Raw genomic sequence first — 23102 nt, 5'->3', positions numbered from 1 at the left:
GTTATGGCATTTATAATTATCTACTAAAACTTATATGTTAAGTAACATTCTGTAGTAGGTACATTGAATTAATTTATATTACATTTAACATTTGGTATATGTCTATTTCAAGTTTGACCACTGTTTTGATTATATTTATTATTACTTTGTTGATCAGCAGGTCTGATAACATCTTTTGTTGGTTACTTGATAAACTATACAAAGTAAGTGAGTACATTAACTTCTCGTTTTAATTAGTATCGTTGTCACTCCACAACAACTTAAATTTTGGAAAATCTACGCTAAAGTTTTCCATTTACACAAGTAAGTATTTACGTCTTAACTTGTATAAAACAGTTTAGGCATTTTTTAAATTAGACTCTAATAAATCAGACTGTTTTTGTCCACGATTTTTCAAGTAATTATGTGATATTTTTCATTTTTACCTTTTTACTATTATTACGTCATCACTTTGTAGTCTTATACAGTTTAAACTTAGTTTAGCATAAATTTCACTTACACTTTAGTTGTATGTGTATGGTATGTTTTATAAATTATTTAATTGCTCTATATTTTTAAGTTGAATAAAGCAACTTATATAGTAATGAATAACACTAACTATATGTCCATGTATTGGATAATGTGCATCTTAATTAAACTAACAGATACAAATATATATGGCAATTAGCTCTTAAATATTTTACTGCTGTATATAAATGAATCTAATTTTTATATGATTTACATGATCGTTTCTAGTTTTATATCACAAACAACATATGTATTTAGCTATAAATTTAAAACATTAAACTGTTTCTTTTAAGTAATAATTACAGTTCAAATAAAATTCCATTTAGAGCCTTTATGAGTTTAAAGGTCTCTATTAGATTTAACCATTATATATAACTTTATTTACCACCGTATGTGTTAAAATAAATAAACAATGGTAGGTACAAGCTCTGTACTTTTGATAAAATAAATCAAATACCGTTACACCGACTAAGTACCATTATAACTTTAAGTTTTTATTTTTAGTTATATTTTAATAACAATTATTTAGTGCCATCTAAGCCAAGGTTTTGGTCTACAGGGTTTTTTATGTGTATCATATACAATGCTTTCTAATGTCTTATATCTAAGCATAAATTTGCTGTTAATTAGTTTGAAAGACATTGATATCCTTACTTACCTATGTTTTGAAGTACATCTACTAAGTTTAAGTTTTTTAAAGTATCTTTTTTTTCTCGGTTAACCTTAACACTTTTCATTATTTTAAAAAATCAAATCATATGTAAAATGAAGGGTAAACTTGGTCTTTTAACTGTAGAAACGCCTGGAATTAATGTAGTTCAGCCTTACATTCTTTATTATACTTCTGCTTAATTAGACATTACAATCAATAATCTTAAATTTATCATTATTATAAGCAACCACGTGAATTTATTTGACATAAAAGTCCAGGCAGGTAAATTAGAATTCCTGGCATTGATGATTTAAAAATTTAGATATTCTACCACATTTTATTCATACCCATATAATTTTCATTACTGGCTGGTTCAACAAAATATAAAAACGACAACGTAAATGCTTGTGATGTTTCTAAAACTTTGCTTTGTGATATAAATACTGTTATAATGTTGATTTTAATTTTGAAATATATCTCCTTTGCTTTAGTTCTGATTTTCGATAATATATAAACTGTTAGGTTATATTTGCATCTGTTTTGCCATAATAGCTAATTAAAGCTGGATAAGTTTGTTTAATTTATAAAGTTTTAATACTTTAAATGTACAAAAAAAAGTTTTGCTGAATTTTTCTTATTATCAAAGCATTTAATCAGTTTTGTTCTTTTAAATTAGATTTAAGCAACAAAAATCTAAACTGCCTTTAATAAGTACACTTGCTCTGCTTATGCAGCTTTTGAATGGAAAACTTTCAAGTATTAAAATTCACGTAAACGTTATGTGTAAAAAAAAACAGTCTTATCTTTGTAAATATGTTTCAAATAAAAAATAATAGCAATTTACAGAAAGGTAAACTAATAAGTACTAAATGAACTTATATAAATCTAAAGTTTTTAAACTTTATATACCAGCATTGAAGTCAACAAGCAAGTGGTTGTGTGGTTCAGCGATCGCCGACCTTATGCGTGAGCAGAAGGTCGCGAGATCGAGACCGGTGGTAACCAGTTTTATTGATAAAATTTTATCAATATTTTAGGTTTAATTAGTCAGCATCTTAAATTATTCTTTAACTTTACTATGTACAAAAGTATTCCGTTTTCAAAACAATAATTCCGTAACAGAAGGTATTTACAAATATCAACGAATAGAATAAACTTAGTTCAAAAAACATAAATTGAATAGAATAGTTCTAATTTCATTAAAAACAAACACAAAGAACTAAAATATGGTTAGAAAAGTTGTTAAAAAAGTTATGCTTTGGTGTTAATTTTTCTGTGTTGACTTAAATGATTTGAAGAAACTTTCACCTTACCTCAAACCGATTTTCTAATTTCCACGCCAATGCAAAATGGGATCAAAAAAAAGCGACCTTGGAGTTTTAAGCTGATTTATTTTAAATGTGGCTACACACAAACAGATTGTGAACATTTTGAAACGACTCAAATGAAGTTTTGTTGAGGAATTTTTGATTTTATGTTATTTTTATGACTTTTTGTAAGTTTTCCAGTTTTTTTTTTCGGAAAATGAGCAATGATACCAAAAAGCTTTCTTTGAATATGTTAAGAAAAAAAATTACTGACCAACGGTAAGGGTTGCGATTAGATTAATAGTAAAACTAACTGACTGTGCAATAGTGTGTTAACAAGTGAACTGTCTTTGAAAGGTATAAAAATCATCAAAAATTGTTTAATGTTGTATTTATACACTACTTTTTGATACAGCTTCAAATTAACTCCATTGTGCTTATTCCAATAAAATATTTTGGGTTCGAGTTTCATTGATAGTTGCCAAAACATCGATTATGAAAATAATTTTGTTATGTATACTCGAAAATGTAATAGTATCCAAGTGGAATCATGGCGGAGAGGTCACCACCGGTGCCTTCCAATCCAGAGACCCGAGTTCGAGTCCGCACTGCAAAACTTTTTAACTAACAAAATTTCGTTGACTTTTTTAATCTTATTTTTTTAGTTTAACTATTTTCAATAACTAAGAATTTTTACTTTAATTAGCATCTATGTTACAGCTCCTAAAAGGTAGGTTACTTTTCTTCATTTCTATTTTTTTTGTGAACTATTTTCTTGTTTTATAGTTAGTATATATAATGCTGATACTATTTATCTTTTAAACTAATTATAATAAATAATATAACAAAGTTAATTTTATAAATATTTATTAAAAACGAATAACTGAATTAACAGCTAAGGCGGTAAAAATTGACAATAAATCAAAAGAGTATAAAAAAAAAGATCTGATAAAAGTGACACTGAAAAAGAAGGTGATCACAAGTCTGAAGTCTGAAATTAATTTATAAAAGTTATTCAGAGAAACTTGAGAAGAGCTGATTAATGTAGTACAACTGTACAGACAATAACACAATTATTGCAATTAGAAAAACGACTTGTAACACACTTGCAATGGTTGCGCACCTTTGCCTTCTTTCGCCTTTTGCATCATCATGAAGTTTATCAAAATAGTCAAAGCGCTTGACAATGTTATCAAAACGGTTTTGATTATCAGCTGCACTTTGATCAAGCGAATCAAAGCGACTTTCATACGTTTTGAGATTACGGTCTATTTGCTGCTTAAGTTCTTCCAACAGCGTGTGATCTGACTGCTGATTTCTTATGACCCTGCTTAATGTGGAGTTTACGCGATTGAAATCGAGCATAAGCAAGTTGTAATTACTGGTGTGGGTTCTTTTTGAAGGTGACTTCCGAGAAATCTCGAACCAGGTGGATCATAACCACGTGTAGGACCAAAAACGATGGAAGTACTATTTTTTCTAGAAGCAGTTAAATCAGTACTAGCCAAGTACTTTGTAGGAGCGATATTTGTCGTAGAAGGTGCTTGGTTGGTCTTATAAGGTCTCTATTTGTATTTTATTAAAAAACGTGCTTTAAGCAGTTTTAATTAATCTCGTTTGTAATTTAACTTAAATTTCAAGTATATTTTGTGATACTCGATTATGGGGTAACTCATAGTTCGTTTAACTTGAGGTCTAAATGAAACTTTATATTTATAATGAACAGTATAATTTTATTAAAAAACGTGCTTTAAGCAGTTTTAATTAATATCGTTTGTAATTTAACTTAAATTTCAAGTATATTTTGTGATACTCGATTATGGGGTAACTCATAGTTCGTTTAACTTGAGGTCTAAATGAAACTTTATATTTATAATGAACAGTATAATTTTATTAAAAAACGTGCTTTAAGCAGTTTTAATTAATATCGTTTGTAATTTAACTTAAATTTTAAGTATATTTTGTGATACTCGATTATGGGGTAACTCATAGTTCGTTTAATTTGAGGTCTAAATGAAACTTTATATTTGTAATGAATAGTATATTTTTATTAAAAAACGTGCTTTAAGCAGTTTGATTTAATCTCGTTTGTAATTTAATTTAAATTTCAAGTATATTTTGTGATACTCGGTTATGGGGTAACTCATAGTTCGTTTAACTTGAGGTCTAAATGAAACTTTATATTTTTAATGAATAATATATTTTTATTAAAAAACGTGCTTTAAGCAGTTTTAATTAATATCGTTTGTCATTTAACTTAAATTTCAAGTATATTTTGTGATACTCAATTATGGGGTAACTCATAGTTCGTTTAACTTGAGGTCTAAATGAAACTTTATATTTTTAATGAATAATATATTTTTATTAAAAAACGTGCTTTAAGCAGTTTTAATTAATATCGTTTGTCATTTAACTTAAATTTCAAGTATATTTTGTGATACTCAATTATGGGGTAACTCATAGTTCGTTTAATTTAAGGTCTAATTTAAACTTTATATTTATAATGAACAGTATAATTTTATTAAAAAACGTGCTTTAAGCAGTTTTAATTAATATCGTTTGTAATTTAACTTAAATTTCAAGTATATTTTGTGATACTCGATTATGGGGTAACTCATAGTTCGTTTAACTTGAGGTCTAAATGAACAGTATAATTTTATTAAAAAACGTGCTTTAAGCAGTTTTAATTAATATCGTTTGTAATTTAACTCAAATTTCAATGCCATTATACGTCTTACTAAAGAAATATTTGTTATTCTATTTTAAACTATACAGATATTTATTAATATTCAAATGTTAATGATTAAATAATATGTAGTTTATTTACATTTTTGTTAAACAGGTATTACTACCACCAGTGGAAAAATGATTTTTACATGAAGCCTGACATCAAATTGTGCGACCTTGGCTCTGTGTACTGGGAGGAAGAATTCAACTTTGACGTCATAACAACACTTCAGTACCGCGCTCCTGACGTCATAATGGGCCACAAGGTTGTTTAAGTAGATTACTCAGTAAGTAAACTACTTTACTTAAACAAGCAACTTATTATAAATAAATATCTTTAAAAGAGTAAGCCATTATCTTCAAAAGAAGTGTAATCTTATAAACAAAGTACTTGTATGTTTTGCCTCGTAATTAAACTAGGATTTATAAACTTAACATTAGTATTATTTCAACAGATCGGGTATCCATGCGATGTTTGGTCGATCGGCTGCACTTTGTTCGAACTTTTTACAGGAAAATTACTTTTCAAGGTGGATACTGTTCAGGAACTTTTCAGGATGATCCACTTGATGATTGGTCCATTTACTCAACATGAAATCAAGAGGATAAACTTGAAATTGACCGAAGATGATAAAAAGAAGAAGGTTGGTCAAAAGTTGTCAAAGGATGAAAATGAAATAGATTTTTTGAAAGAGCCAGAGTTTGTATACATAAAAGGCGAAGTTAAGAAGATAGAGTCTTATTTTGATAAGAACGACGCTGGAGAAAAGGATTTGTTTGAATTGATTGTTCGCATGCTAAATCCAGATCCAGTAACAAGAGTGAAACTGGAAGAACTTATCTAAACAATTATTAGTTATTTTATCTGATCTAAATTTTTAAAGCTGTTAAAAAAGTAGAATGTTTAGATTTTTAATTACATTAAAAATAACCTCAATAAAAATAGTAATTCATTTGCTTTTTTTTTTTTCAATATCTTAACACTACTATTTATTTTGCACTTTGACTTCCTAAAATTTTTATCATTTACTTATATATAAAACCTTGATATAATAATAATAATAAGAACAATAAAGTGAGTTGTAATATTTTACGGTAAATTTCAATTTTCAACTAATAAAACAGATGGTTTGTAGTAACTAATTAAGACTTTTGAAAATGTCATAATTTTTGCTGATATTGTAATAAAGTTCAAGTTATTCAAAAATTAATTGAAGGGTCTGAACTGACAAACAGTAAAATATCCTAGTTATTTCCTTTTTATGATACTTGTCAAAATGGATTGAAACATAAATTGTCTATTTAAAAAAAACTTTTTATAAAAATATTGTTAACTTAACAGAATGTTAAAAATAAAGTTAAACTTATTTTATAAATAAATAATTTTTAACAGCTAATAGCATTATAATATTGTTAATCTATCTCAATAAACTATCTTTAATAAAAAACAACTCTATAACAAACTAAAAAAATTAACTCAGTAGTTTGTTTATATTACGAGAATAAATGTCAAAACTTAAGTTATAAGAAATTGCATCATCATACCCCATACATACTATTAGTGAACCTGATAAACAAACGTCAACTCACATAAAGGTTTTCAAAAGAGTTTAGTTCAAAACACGTCATCATAAGTCCGAATTCACAGCATTATTGAATTAGTATAATGTCATATTAGTCAGAAACATGATAAAAAATATACTTTTCAATAGTTATCATTTATTTTTTCATTTGCTTTTAATATGAAAAGGTTCATTGTATTGATAGCTTTTAAAGCTTATCAGTTTATAAAACACCTTTTGCTAACATGTTTTATTATTCACTAAAAAATAAATAATAAGTTTATTATGTTATATTATCATATAATAATAAATATTTTGAACTAAGTTTAGTAATGTTTTATAATTTGAATGAAGTAATACAAAATCTCGTATTACTTCAGATTCTGTGCCGTAATAATTTTTTCCGAAAACTTTATGACCGCTGTTAAATTGTTTATTTCTTGCGTATTTTTCATTAACATCAATTCTTAAATGTTTTATCTAAATTTACGAAATGAAACAATATTAGACAATTTATTAATACTGTTCAACAAAAATATGAATTATATGTATAATGTAATAGCTAGCGTACAAAAGTTTTAAAGCTTAGCAGTGCACTAGTTTTATATTCACAACACCCAATAAAGTAGAAGACTTGCTCTAAAGAATTTTTATTTAAGATATTCTAGTTCAAAAAAAGCAAACATAAAAAGCTGTAGATTTATAATTTCATATTGGTAGAGTTTACTTTAAGGTCAGTGTTCAAAATTAGTTGTAATTAGATACGTACTAGATACGTACTTAAGCGAAAACCTACTGTACTTGTTTAACTTTTAAAAAAGTTTTATATTATTGCTTTGAGTACAAATTACTCAAATCGGTAAATCATGTAAGATACAAAACACTTGTATTTAAAACACGCATTCTGCTGTAGCACCTGTCAAACCAAACTGTACACAATAAAGGTAATATAACTGCCCAGAAAAATATAATCCTACTAAGTTTACTTAAATTATTAAAAATACTTAAAAATAAAATTTATTGCTATATTAAATAAAGTAAATTTCGATTGTTTCATACTTGAAATTATTTTATAGCTACATAAAAGTTTTTTAAAAATCTAAGGTAGAGGTTGGCAGCCCTTTATAAATAAGTTTAAAGTCTTCACAAATATACTTCAAAGTCTTCACAAATATACTTAATGTTATTTCATTTCAATTTTTTTGTAGTTTTTCTCAATGTTAATTTCAAGAAAGGCCTAATCATTTAAAGTCGATAGGGCTGATTTCTAGACATTTTGTAGACAAAGTGGTAAAGACTTATTTTGTCACTTTAAAACTGAAAATTAATTGATGATAAAATTAAAATTTTAACAACTGTTTGTCAATACAAACAATCAATATAATATTTAATTTTCGTTCGACTTGTTTATATGTACTTCGCACTACAACATATTTTTCTAATTGATTTTTTTTTATTCAATCATGCATCACATTGTATTAGACAACATTTTAACAGTTGCTGTATTTGAAACCTCCTATCGAATAGGTGCAGGTCTCGAGGCAAAACTTCCAGCTTTCCTAGTGTCAGGTCTGCTATGATGACAACATTATTCGGTTTAACTGTCAATACTAGACCTGTTTAAATAAATATAATAAGTATATGTGTTTCAGCTTTAAAATAAAAAAAATATTTGTATTTATTATTCATAGTACGAAAAAAACGTATTGTACTTTTTTACTACTATTATTATATACACAGTAACCGTAAAGTTGATTAAAAAATTTAAGTTATTATAATAACAACATTCACTAATTCTAAAACACAGAAAACTATAACAAAAGTTCAAAATAATTTTATAAAAATATAACTTTAAAGCTACTTATACTATTAACTTAAAACTATAACGAGGTAAAATCCATATTAGCTTGAACATTATCTAAAACTTTAGCTGAACAAGTAATAATAATCGCTGAAAGTTTACATTAGCGTTTATTGTTACCTGTATGAACCATATGCTTTCCATTGATAAATTTAACATGGTTACCAACATTAAATTGTTTCCTGACCTCGTTGCGCTTTTAATTCCAGAGACTCCTCGGACAAAAATAAATCTTATTTCAGCTTTCAACTAGTTAGCTTAGTTTACAATTACTATATATAAAACTTATTTTTTGATAAAGTTAATAAACTTATAATTTTCTCTTAACTTATGAAAGTTTGACGAAATATACTTTATTTTAATATTTTATTGAGTTTACAAGCTAATGTTGGCTAACCTTAAACTCTAGGTGACTTGGCAGCATTGTGACGTCAATTTTAGTTATTTTTCAAGTCAAACCAGACAATTCTCCTTTACCAACTCTCACCAAGTCTCCTGGGCAAGTAGATCAACTTCGTCAACTGGCTGTGACACTTTATTTAAAACGGATAAATGGTTTTTAAAATAAAATTTGTTTTCATTTTTTATTTACAGTTTTGTTTAACGAAATTGTGTACACTATAGAGTTTAAAAATAATTGGAAAACAAACAGATAGTTAAAGATGGTTTTGATAAATTAGCATTAAAACTTTATTTATATAGCATTCGACAGCGTTAGTTTTTGAGTTGATTCAAACTTAAAAGTTTAAAATCCTTCTAAGACTATAAACCACAATTAATTTATGTTTTTATTAAAGTTAATTTAATAATTTAGGGTTAAGTACGGGTGTTGAAGTAGCTGATTTTCGGTCTGTTTGCTGTTATCAGCAGTTAAATTAATAAACGTATTAGCAAAAGAATGTTAGTCTTTATTATCATTCAATATATGTATATAGAGCTATCAAAACTAACTTCTTATATAGCTAGAAATCATTGAAATAATATTAACTCTATTAGATTAAAAAGTTATTCTTAAATGTAAAGCAAAAGGGTATTCTTACATACTTTATACAACTTTAATACGTAATTAAAGGTAGAATAATCTGTTTATTAAGTATATATTTTGAAGTTTATAAAAATTTAAGCTAAGTTGTAAAAATGACGCAAAATATGTATAAAAAAGTTTTAATATTTATTATTGATTGAAGTTTATAAAGTAGCTTTGAAAATAGACAGGTTATAAATCAAAAAAATCGCTTACAACAAATATAATTTATAGATATGTATATTTTAGATACTTATAACAATAGGAAATATATTTAGAAAATCTTAAGTCTATGATCAGTAAAAAGTAAGTCAACCGTTTTACTATTATAAATGTTTTTATATGCATCCTTTTTTTAAACTGTTTGGTGTTTTTTTAAGCAGGATTTGGTGCTCGACATGGTGGTAAAATTTATTTAAAAGTAAAACAAGGTTTTAAAAAAACATAGACAAAAGTTTAAAAACAGGTTAACGTTTTTTTACTTTGCTTAACAGCATTGTTAGTGTTTTGATACGTCCCATTAAAGTTTGTAAAGTTAAGCTAAACATTGGTGTTTGTATAAGTGTGTATTCTCATACTTATTGCAACTAAATGTTCTCTTTAATTCTAGAGTTAAGCATTAATTTATAAATAAGTACTACACTAATCAATAAGTTTTATCAACTAGATTTCAGTAGCTTTCAATGTAAATGTTAGCTGTTAGCTTAAAGTGTTAGATTATTGGTCATTTTTATCACTATGTTTTAAATGAAAAACATAAAAAAGTTTTAGTATAAAAAAAAGTTAAATCTTTACTTTAGTGAAACTTGACAAATAATACTGAAATAATTATGATAAAGTGAAACACCTTTTACAAGTTTGACAAAACTTAAAATTTAAATTCAAAGCTTTGAAGTTTTTAAGTTCTATTTTGCTTATTTTTCATCCTTTTTATAAAGTGTTTGGTGTTTTTTGAAGCAGAATTCGGCGCTCGACATGATGGTAAATTTTTTTTTTGAAAAAACCAAGGTTTAAAAAAAGTATAGCTAAAAGTTTAAAATTAGCTTAAAATTATCAAAGCGAGAGAAGAGAGAACTCGTGAATGTCACCAAGTGAATTTTTTGCACAAGATTTATTTGTTACGTAATTATACAAAAATTCTGTTTGCAGAAATTTTTTAAGAAATTGCAATTCATTTTAGGAAAGTTTTCATAGGAGTGGTAGGTCATCAAATTTTTACTTAAACTTTCTTTACATAAGTATTTTTAGAGTTTTCCTTTTATAAGTTTTTGTAAGTTATAAAAGGTACTTTAAGTACAAGCACATACAATTCAAAACCAATCACTTAGTATAAATCACTTAGTATGAAAAAAATCAAAGTTGTCTTTAAAAGTTGAAACTTGAACTGTTTATGGTTGAAAAAAAAGAACACAAAACAAATCTACATCATCTGCATGTTGCCAAAGTGATTTAAATCAACAGACTTCTACTTTATAGTGATGATCTTGTGTTTAATTATCTTTTTGTTTACAACTTCAAAGAAAAGTCTTTACCTGTATGTTGAAAAACTGTCTTAAATCAGCAGATTTCTACTTTATAGTAACAATCTTGTGTTTTACTTTCTTTTTGTTGACAACTTCACAGAAAAGTCTTTACCTGTATGTTAAAAAATTGTCTTAAATCAACAGACTTCTACTTTATGGTGATAATCATGTTCAATTCTGTTTGCAGAAATATTTATGAAATTGCATTCATTAGTAAAATGTTGTGTTACTGGTAGCAGCTCTTGTCATTTTTTACTTTACTTTCATAAATCATTTTAGAGTTTACCTTTTTGTAAGTAATAAAAGGTACTAAAAGCAGACACATAAAATAAATTACTTGGTTTGAAAAAAATATTAGCATTGTCTTTAACAGTTGAAATTTAAACTGTTTATGCTAGAAAAGAAATGTAAATAATGTCTGTATGTTTTGAAAGTATCTTGAATCAACAGTATTCTACTCTGATCATATGATTAATTATCTAATATTTTATGATTTCAGAGGAAAGTTTTTTCTTTATGTTGAAAAAGTATCTCAAACCAACAGTCTCCTACTCTTACCATATGATTAATTATCTTTTTTTTTTTTCATGATTTCAGAGAAAATTCTTTACCTTTATGGTGAAAAAGTGTCTCAAATCAGCAGTCTGCTACATGAGTTATCATGTGTTTCTATTTAATCATAGTTGCACTGAAAAGTTTTTATTAAGCACAAACAAATTGGACATTTCTATTTCTACAGCAGTCATCTATATCAACCCTTGTAGCCACTAACCTTCTTGTGGCAATTTGAATATCAGGTCTGTTCTTGGTTTACTGCTCTTACTGAGGTAAGTGCTTTATATGTTATACAAAATAGTTAATGTTAAGATAATAAATTTCATATAAGATTATTTTTCAGGGCTGCCAAAACTTATTTTTTTAGTAGTGCTTTCTCAATTTTAAATACTTGAAAATTAATTGTTTCATTAAATATTGTCATTTTTTTGTAAATATAGAATATCATTAGTGTAAATTAGTGCTCAAACTCAATTGATATCAAGTAAAGTACATTAACAGCTTTTGCTGCTTCTAATTTTATTCAAATTAAGCTGAAATTTGGTTAAAAGAGTACAGTTTTCGAATTGAAGAGTGGCAGCCCTGGTATTCATAAATGCTAGTCATAAAATTATGAATTAATTACAATGAAAATTTTAGATTATAAAATATCCTATAGAGTTTCTAAAGTGTGCAAAATTAACTAAAAGCTGTTACTATTAAACTTCATTAGCTTTTCTATATGTCAAAACTTATGTGTTATGAATCTCTGTAATAAGATTACAATGTAAAATGTTCAATTACAATTTTAGAGCTAAAAATCAAGCTGTTCTTTTGTTTGTTGTAACTCTGAATGCTACAAGCTTTAAAATTAAGCAGTTAATTTTAAATCTTTGCACACTTTTAGAGACACATTGTTATTAACGGTTAAAGTAAATGTTTTATTATTATGTTTTTATCCACTAAGCAATTAAAACTATAGTGTAAAATGTTTGTGTATAAGTGATATACTTTATTACATGTGAACATGTAGGAACACAAGCAACATTAAGGCAGCTTGATCAACTGACTTATGTTGAGTGTTTTTGTATGTTCATATTACTAATTTAGATAAGAGTCTGGTTTGTTTCAGTCACTTTTAGTGTTTATAGTTAACAGTAAAATTCAAAGTTTAAGTGTATTATTACTTTGATTACCATTTAGTGGTTATTATAGTTGATGGAGTTATGATAAGTTAAATGTAACTAGCTGACAAAAACCAGACCTTTATCTGACTATGTATGATCTTTATAAAAAGGCTATGTTGTACTGATGTGTTAAACTTAATTTTTGGAGTATTAATAGTACTCAAAAATAGTCTTTGTTTGGAATTTTAATAGTGATATTATAAAACAAGTATTTGTTTAATCTTCAGCTTGATACTATGTGTAGCATTAAATCAAATATTATTTTGTTGGTTTCATTATACAAATGCTGTTTGATGATGTAGAACAAAAACTTATGATATACTATTAGACAGTGTCACCATAGAAATTCTTATCAAAGAGTATTTGAACATTTAGTAATAGTTAGTCTTTGAAAAAATATACAAGCATGTCTATGTCTCTGAACTGTTCAAAACATAACAAGAAATGATTAACCACTGTTTTTCCTGATAAATATTTTAGAATTATGTAGCATAGTGTAATAATTGATAATGCTAATATAACTAAATTAGATAAGAGTCTGGTTGTTTGTTACTTGTAGTGTTTATGAAGTGTATTTAAAAGCTAGCAAATCTTTGATAACCATTTAATGTTTTATAGAGTTATTATAAGCAACTGTTACTAGCTGACAAAAGCCAGACTCTTATCTGACTAGATCAAGTATGATTTGCAGTGGCTTTATAGAATGACATGTGAAAATGGCTTTTTTTTTTTGAATATTTGTTGTAAATCAGCCTAATAAGAACAGTAAGCATTTATTTTATTAAAGTTTTCGATTGATATTGTGTTAACATAACATCAAATCAAAATGTTTAAGTTAGCAGTACTCAAATTTAAGTTATAAGTTTTGGATACTGTTATTAGACTGTGTCACAACAAACATTCCAAAAAGAAAAGACTATTTAACATGTCTCACACGAATTTTATGGTTATAGGTATTTATTATTACAATGATAACACCTTCGAAAAATTAATAATATTCCAAATTAAGATTAATCCTACTACAACCACCTAAAAAGACATTCATTTTTTAGTTAACAACTATATGGTAGTAAGTTAGGGTTATGTTTAAGGAGTACGCTATAAGGTAGTCACTTAATTTTTAAGCCAAGCCGCACAAGTTTTTTTCAAAATGGGGATTTCCCCAAATCAAAACTTTTTTGGAAAATTTTTGGGTAGATTATTTAAAAAATCATTTTTTAGTCATTTCGCCGGCTCCGCCGGCGAAAAATTTTTCACTTTTACTCCCAACCATTTTTTCTTGAAAACCTAATTACGCTTGGAGCCCAGTTAGTAAGCCTGACAGCCAAACCAGATAAAAGTGTGGTACTGAGCTCTAAGAAGTAGTTCGGTTTTGAGTTAAAGTGGTAGCGGACAGCTTTCGTTATTTGTGCATAAGTCCCTTCCGCTGCGAGCTGCTCCTATCGGAGCAGCTCTTGCTCCCGGGACTTTTGCACAAATAACGAAAGCCGTCCTTTAGGCCGCGTCCTTATGCTGGTCGGCACCTAATTAGTTTTTTGTTTGATGTACGAGTAGTTACGCACAATTTTTTGGTATGTTATTTTTCTTTTAAACTCAATATTAACATATATAAATTACAAGTAAAGTTTTATGTTTTATAGTATGTATCTTTGGTGTCGTACTACAAACGCTACAGATTTGTAGTAGACAGCCTGGTATTATTCTATAATAAACACTTCAACTTACTTTGTAATTTTATTTATCAGGATCATTTTATTGTCGTCATTTAACTAATTACATTGTTACACAGTATTAAATACCTAGTGTGTCTAGTAAATAAATTACATCTTAGTTTGTTTGTGTATAAAGGTCAATTGAAAGTTAGTTATGGCAAGTTTGTAATACATCAAAGCTAATCATTTGTTTAGTTGTTATGGCATTTATAATTATCTACTAAAACTTATATGTTAAGTAACATTCTGTAGTAGGTACATTGAATTAATTTATATTACATTTAACATTTGGTATATGTCTATTTCAAGTTGGACCACTGTTTTCATTATATTTATTATTACTTTGTTGATCAGCAGGTCTGATAACATCTTTTGTTGGTTACTTGATAAACTATACAAAGTAAGTGAGTACATTAACTTCTCGTTTTAATTAGTATCGTTGTCACTCCACAACAACTTAAATTTTGGAAAATCTACGCTAAAGTTTTCCATTTACACAAGTAAGTATTTACGTCTTAACTTGTATAAAACAGTTTAGGCATTTTTTAAATTAGACTCTAATAAATCAGACTGTTTTTGTCCACGATTTTTCAAGTAATTATGTGATATTTTTCATTTTTACCTTTTTACTATTATTACGTCATCACTTTGTAGTCTTATACAGTTTAAACTTAGTTTAGCATAAATTTCACTTACACTTTAGTTGTATGTGTATGGTATGTTTTATAAATTATTTAATTGCTCTATATTTTTAAGTTGAATAAAGCAACTTATATAGTAATGAATAACACTAACTATATGTCCATGTATTGGATAATGTGCATCTTAATTAAACTAACAGATACAAATATATATGGCAATTAGCTCTTAAATATTTTACTGCTGTATATAAATGAATCTAATTTTTATATGATTTACATGATCGTTTCTAGTTTTATATCACAAACAACATATGTATTTAGCTATAAATTTAAAACATTAAACTGTTTCTTTTAAGTAATAATTACAGTTCAAATAAAATTCCATTTAGAGCCTTTATGAGTTTAAAGGTCTCTATTAGATTTAACCATTATATGTAACTTTATTTACCACCGTATGTGTTAAAATAAATAAACAATGGTAGGTACCAGCTCTGTACTTTTGATAAATAAATCAAATACCGTTACACCGACTAAGTACCATTATAATTTTAAGTTTTTATTTTTAGTTATATTTTAATAACAATTATTTAGTGCCATCTAAGCCAAGGTTTTGGTCTACAGGGTTTTTTATGTGTATCATATACAATGCTTTCTAATGTCTTATATCTAAGCATAAATTTGCTGTTAATTAGTTTGAAAGACATTAATATCCTTTTTACCTATGTTTTGAAGTACATCTACTAAGTTTAAGTTTTTTAAAGTATCTTTTTTTTCTCGGTTAACCTTAACACCTTTCATTATTTTAAAAAATCAAATCATTTCGTCTATGTAAAATGAAGGGTAAACTTGGTCTTTTAACTGTAGAAACGCCTGGGATTAATGTAGTTCAGCCTTACATTCTTTATTATACTTCTGCTTAATTAGACATTACAATCAATAATCTTAAATTTATCATTATTATAAGCAACCACGTGAATTTATTTGACATAAAAGTCCAGGCAGGTAAATTAGAATTCCTGGCATTGATGATTTAAAAATTTAGATATTCTACCACATTTTATTCATACCCATATAATTTTCATTACTGGCTGGTTCAACAAAATATAAAAACGACAACGTAAATGCTTGTGATGTTTCTAAAACTTTGCTTTGTGATATAAATACTGTTATAATGTTGATTTTAATTTTGAAATATATCTCCTTTGCTTTAGTTCTGATTTTCGATAATATATAAACTGTTAGGTTATATTTGCATCTGTTTTGCCATAATAGCTAATTAAAGCTGGATAAGTTTGTTTAATTTATAAAGTTTTAATACTTTAAATGTACAAAAAAAAGTTTTGCTGAATTTTTCTTATTATCAAAGCATTTAATCAGTTTTGTTCTTTTAAATTAGATTTAAGCAACAAAAATCTAAACTGCCTTTAATAAGTACACTTGCTCTGCTTATGCAGCTTTTGAATGGAAAACTTTCAAGTATTAAAATTCACGTAAACGTTATGTGTAAAAAAAAACAGTCTTATCTTTGTAAATATGTTTCAAATAAAAAATAATAGCAATTTACAGAAAGGTAAACTAATAAGTACTAAATGAACTTATATAAATCTAAAGTTTTTAAACTTTATATACCAGCATTGAAGTCAACAAGCAAGTGGTTGTGTGGTTCAGCGATCGCCGACCTTATGCGTGAGCAGAAGGTCGCGAGATCGAGACCGGTGGTAACCAGTTTTATTGATAAAATTTTATCAATATTTTAGGTTTAATTAGTCAGCATCTTAAATTATTCTTTAACTTTACTATGTACAAAAGTATTCCGTTTTCAAAACAATAATTCCGTAACAGAAGGTATTTACAAATATCAACGAATAGAATAAACTTAGTTCAAAAAACATAAATTGAATAGAATAGTTCTAATTTCATTAAAAACAAACACAAAGAACTAAAATATGGTTAGAAAAGTTGTTAAAAAAGTTATGCTTTGGTGTTAATTTTTCTGTGTTGACTTAAATGATTTGAAGAAACTTTCACCTTACCTCAAACCGATTTTCTAATTTCCACGCCAATGCAAAATGGGATCAAAAAAAAGCGACCTTGGAGTTTTAAGCTGATTTATTTTAAATGTGGCTACACACAAACAGATTGTGAACATTTTGAAACGACTCAAATGAAGTTTTGTTGAGGAATTTTTGATTTTATGTTATTTTTATGACTTTTTGTAAGTTTTCCAGTTTTTTTTTTCGGAAAATGAGCAATGATACCAAAAAGCTTTCTTTGAATATGTTAAGAAAAAAAATTACTGACCAACGGTAAGGGTTGCGATTAGATTAATAGTAAAACTAACTGACTGTGCAATAGTGTGTTAACAAGTGAACTGTCTTTGAAAGGTATAAAAATCATCAAAAATTGTTTAATGTTGTATTTATACACTACTTTTTGATACAGCTTCAAATTAACTCCATTGTGCTTATTCCAATAAAATATTTTGGGTTCGAGTTTCATTGATAGTTGCCAAAACATCGATTATGAAAATAATTTTGTTATGTATACTCGAAAATGTAATAGTATCCAAGTGGAATCATGGCGGAGAGGTCACCACCGGTGCCTTCCAATCCAGAGACCCGAGTTCGAGTCCGCACTGCAAAACTTTTTAACTAACAAAATTTCGTTGACTTTTTTAATCTTATTTTTTTAGTTTAACTATTTTCAATAACTAAGAATTTTTACTTTAATTAGCATCTATGTTACAGCTCCTAAAAGGTAGGTTACTTTTCTTCATTTCTATTTTTTTTGTGAACTATTTTCTTGTTTTATAGTTAGTATATATAATGCTGATACTATTTATCTTTTAAACTAATTATAATAAATAATATAACAAAGTTAATTTTATAAATATTTATTAAAAACGAATAACTGAATTAACAGCTAAGGCGGTAAAAATTGACAATAAATCAAAAGAGTATAAAAAAAAAGATCTGATAAAAGTGACACTGAAAAAGAAGGTGATCACAAGTCTGAAGTCTGAAATTAATTTATAAAAGTTATTCAGAGAAACTTGAGAAGAGCTGATTAATGTAGTACAACTGTACAGACAATAACACAATTATTGCAATTAGAAAAACGACTTGTAACACACTTGCAATGGTTGCGCACCTTTGCCTTCTTTCGCCTTTTGCATCATCATGAAGTTTATCAAAATAGTCAAAGCGCTTGACAATGTTATCAAAACGGTTTTGATTATCAGCTGCACTTTGATCAAGCGAATCAAAGCGACTTTCATACGTTTTGAGGTTACGGTCTATTTGCTGTTAAGTTCTTCCAACAGCGTGTGATCTGACTGCTGATTTCTTATGACCCTGCTTAATGTGGAGTTTACGCGATTGAAATCGAGCATAAGCAAGTTGTAATTACTGGTGTGGGTTCTTTTTGAAGGTGACTTCCGAGAAATCTCGAACCAGGTGGATCATAACCACGTGTAGGACCAAAAACGATGGAAGTACTATTTTTTCTAGAAGCAGTTAAATCAGTACTAGCCAAGTACTTTGTAGGAGCGATATTTGTCGTAGAAGGTGCTTGGTTGGTCTTATAAGGTCTCTATTTGTATTTTATTAAAAAACGTGCTTTAAGCAGTTTTAATTAATCTCGTTTGTAATTTAACTTAAATTTCAAGTATATTTTGTGATACTCGATTATGGGGTAACTCATAGTTCGTTTAACTTGAGGTCTAAATGAAACTTTATATTTATAATGAACAGTATAATTTTATTAAAAAACGTGCTTTAAGCAGTTTTAATTAATATCGTTTGTAATTTAACTTAAATTTCAAGTATATTTTGTGATACTCGATTATGGGGTAACTCATAGTTCGTTTAACTTGAGGTCTAAATGAAACTTTATATTTATAATGAACAGTATAATTTTATTAAAAAACGTGCTTTAAGCAGTTTTAATTAATATCGTTTGTAATTTAACTTAAATTTTAAGTATATTTTGTGATACTCGATTATGGGGTAACTCATAGTTCGTTTAATTTGAGGTCTAAATGAAACTTTATATTTGTAATGAATAGTATATTTTTATTAAAAAACGTGCTTTAAGCAGTTTGATTTAATCTCGTTTGTAATTTAATTTAAATTTCAAGTATATTTTGTGATACTCGGTTATGGGGTAACTCATAGTTCGTTTAACTTGAGGTCTAAATGAAACTTTATATTTTTAATGAATAATATATTTTTATTAAAAAACGTGCTTTAAGCAGTTTTAATTAATATCGTTTGTCATTTAACTTAAATTTCAAGTATATTTTGTGATACTCAATTATGGGGTAACTCATAGTTCGTTTAACTTGAGGTCTAAATGAAACTTTATATTTTTAATGAATAATATATTTTTATTAAAAAACGTGCTTTAAGCAGTTTTAATTAATATCGTTTGTCATTTAACTTAAATTTCAAGTATATTTTGTGATACTCAATTATGGGGTAACTCATAGTTCGTTTAATTTAAGGTCTAATTTAAACTTTATATTTATAATGAACAGTATAATTTTATTAAAAAACGTGCTTTAAGCAGTTTTAATTAATATCGTTTGTAATTTAACTTAAATTTCAAGTATATTTTGTGATACTCGATTATGGGGTAACTCATAGTTCGTTTAACTTGAGGTCTAAATGAACAGTATAATTTTATTAAAAAACGTGCTTTAAGCAGTTTTAATTAATATCGTTTGTAATTTAACTCAAATTTCAATGCCATTATACGTCTTACTAAAGAAATATTTGTTATTCTATTTTAAACTATACAGATATTTATTAATATTCAAATGTTAATGATTAAATAATATGTAGTTTATTTACATTTTTGTTAAACAGGTATTACTACCACCAGTGGAAAAATGATTTTTACATGAAGCCTGACATCAAATTGTGCGACCTTGGCTCTGTGTACTGGGAGGAAGAATTCAACTTTGACGTCATAACAACACTTCAGTACCGCGCTCCTGACGTCATAATGGGCCACAAGGTTGTTTAAGTAGATTACTCAGTAAGTAAACTACTTTACTTAAACAAGCAACTTATTATAAATAAATATCTTTAAAAGAGTAAGCCATTATCTTCAAAAGAAGTGTAATCTTATAAACAAAGTACTTGTATGTTTTGCCTCGTAATTAAACTAGGATTTATAAACTTAACATTAGTATTATTTCAACAGATCGGGTATCCATGCGATGTTTGGTCGATCGGCTGCACTTTGTTCGAACTTTTTACAGGAAAATTACTTTTCAAGGTGGATACTGTTCAGGAACTTTTCAGGATGATCCACTTGATGATTGGTCCATTTACTCAACATGAAATCAAGAGGATAAACTTGAAATTGACCGAAGATGATAAAAAGAAGAAGGTTGGTCAAAAGTTGTCAAAGGATGAAAATGAAATAGATTTTTTGAAAGAGCCAGAGTTTGTATACATAAAAGGCGAAGTTAAGAAGATAGAGTCTTATTTTGATAAGAACGACGCTGGAGAAAAGGATTTGTTTGAATTGATTGTTCGCATGCTAAATCCAGATCCAGTAACAAGAGTGAAACTGGAAGAACTTATCTAAACAATTATTAGTTATTTTATCTGATCTAAATTTTTAAAGCTGTTAAAAAAGTAGAATGTTTAGATTTTTAATTACTTTAAAAATAACCTCAATAAAAATAGTAATTCATTTGCTTTTTTTTTTTTCAATATCTTAACACTACTATTTATTTTGCACTTTGACTTCCTAAAATTTTTATCATTTACTTATATATAAAACCTTGATATAATAATAATAAGAACAATAAAGTGAGTTGTAATATTTTACGGTAAATTTCAATTTTCAACTAATAAAACAGATGGTTTGTAGTAACTAATTAAGACTTTTGAAAATGTCATAATTTTTGCTGATATTGTAATAAAGTTCAAGTTATTCAAAAATTAATTGAAGGGTCTGAACTGACAAACAGTAAAATATCCTAGTTATTTCCTTTTTATGATACTTGTCAAAATGGATTGAAACATAAATTGTCTATTTAAAAAAAACTTTTTATAAAAATATTGTTAACTTAACAGAATGTTAAAAATAAAGTTAAACTTATTTTATAAATAAATAATTTTTAACAGCTAATAGCATTATAATATTGTTAATCTATCTCAATAAACTATCTTTAATAAAAAACAACTCTATAACAAACTAAAAAAATTAACTCAGTAGTTTGTTTATATTACGAGAATAAATGTCAAAACTTAAGTTATAAGAAATTGCATCATCATACCCCATACATACTATTAGTGAACCTGATAAACAAACGTCAACTCACATAAAGGTTTTCAAAAGAGTTTAGTTCAAAACACGTCATCATAAGTCCGAATTCACAGCATTATTGAATTAGTATAATGTCATATTAGTCAGAAACATGATAAAAAATATACTTTTCAATAGTTATCATTTATTTTTTCATTTGCTTTTAATATGAAAAGGTTCATTGTATTGATAGCTTTTAAAGCTTATCAGTTTATAAAACACCTTTTGCTAACATGTTTTATTATTCACTAAAAAATAAATAATAAGTTTATTATGTTATATTATCATATAATAATAAATATTTTGAACTAAGTTTAGTAATGTTTTATAATTTGAATGAAGTAATACAAAATCTCGTATTACTTCAGATTCTGTGCCGTAATAATTTTTTCCGAAAACTTTATGACCGCTGTTAAATTGTTTATTTCTTGCGTATTTTTCATTAACATCAATTCTTAAATGTTTTATCTAAATTTACGAAATGAAACAATATTAGACAATTTATTAATACTGTTCAACAAAAATATGAATTATATGTATAATGTAATAGCTAGCGTACAAAAGTTTTAAAGCTTAGCAGTGCACTAGTTTTATATTCACAACACCCAATAAAGTAGAAGACTTGCTCTAAAGAATTTTTATTTAAGATATTCTAGTTCAAAAAAAGCAAACATAAAAAGCTGTAGATTTATAATTTCATATTGGTAGAGTTTACTTTAAGGTCAGTGTTCAAAATTAGTTGTAATTAGATACGTACTAGATACGTACTTAAGCGAAAACCTACTGTACTTGTTTAACTTTTAAAAAAGTTTTATATTATTGCTTTGAGTACAAATTACTCAAATCGGTAAATCATGTAAGATACAAAACACTTGTATTTAAAACACGCATTCTGCTGTAGCACCTGTCAAACCAAACTGTACACAATAAAGGTAATATAACTGCCCAGAAAAATATAATCCTACTAAGTTTACTTAAATTATTAAAAATACTTAAAAATAAAATTTATTGCTATATTAAATAAAGTAAATTTCGATTGTTTCATACTTGAAATTATTTTATAGCTACATAAAAGTTTTTTAAAAATCTAAGGTAGAGGTTGGCAGCCCTTTATAAATAAGTTTAAAGTCTTCACAAATATACTTCAAAGTCTTCACAAATATACTTAATGTTATTTCATTTCAATTTTTTTGTAGTTTTTCTCAATGTTAATTTCAAGAAAGGCCTAATCATTTAAAGTCGATAGGGCTGATTTCTAGACATTTTGTAGACAAAGTGGTAAAGACTTATTTTGTCACTTTAAAACTGAAAATTAATTGATGATAAAATTAAAATTTTAACAACTGTTTGTCAATACAAACAATCAATATAATATTTAATTTTCGTTCGACTTGTTTATATGTACTTCGCACTACAACATATTTTTCTAATTGATTTTTTTTTATTCAATCATGCATCACATTGTATTAGACAACATTTTAACAGTTGCTGTATTTGAAACCTCCTATCGAATAGGTGCAGGTCTCGAGGCAAAACTTCCA

General features: G+C 26.7%; 2 protein-coding genes across 2 annotated transcripts; both read left to right on the top strand.

Moving 5' to 3' along the window:
• The first annotated feature begins 3927 nt into the window (after window positions 1-3927).
• LOC145832966 (dual specificity protein kinase CLK4-like) lies at window positions 3928-6038 on the top strand. The gene is made up of 3 exons (XM_082940169.1): window positions 3928-4013; window positions 5309-5459; window positions 5649-6038. Exons 1-3 carry the CDS (start codon window positions 3928-3930, stop codon window positions 6036-6038), a joined length of 627 nt encoding a protein of 208 aa, XP_082796295.1.
• Window positions 6039-18724: 12686 nt separating this feature from the next.
• On the top strand, window positions 18725-20835 carry LOC145832965 (dual specificity protein kinase CLK4-like). The gene is made up of 3 exons (XM_082940168.1): window positions 18725-18810; window positions 20106-20256; window positions 20446-20835. The coding sequence occupies exons 1-3, from the start codon at window positions 18725-18727 to the stop codon at window positions 20833-20835; spliced, it is 627 nt and encodes a 208-aa protein (XP_082796294.1).
• Window positions 20836-23102: the final 2267 nt, after the last annotated feature.

The sequence above is a fragment of the Thalia democratica genome, chromosome 4 (assembly GCF_965202585.1).
Source record: "Thalia democratica chromosome 4, ktThaDemo2.hap1.1, whole genome shotgun sequence".
Classification (NCBI taxonomy): Eukaryota; Metazoa; Chordata; class Thaliacea; order Salpida; family Salpidae; genus Thalia; species Thalia democratica.
This window is presented reverse-complemented; position numbering and strand designations above follow the sequence as displayed.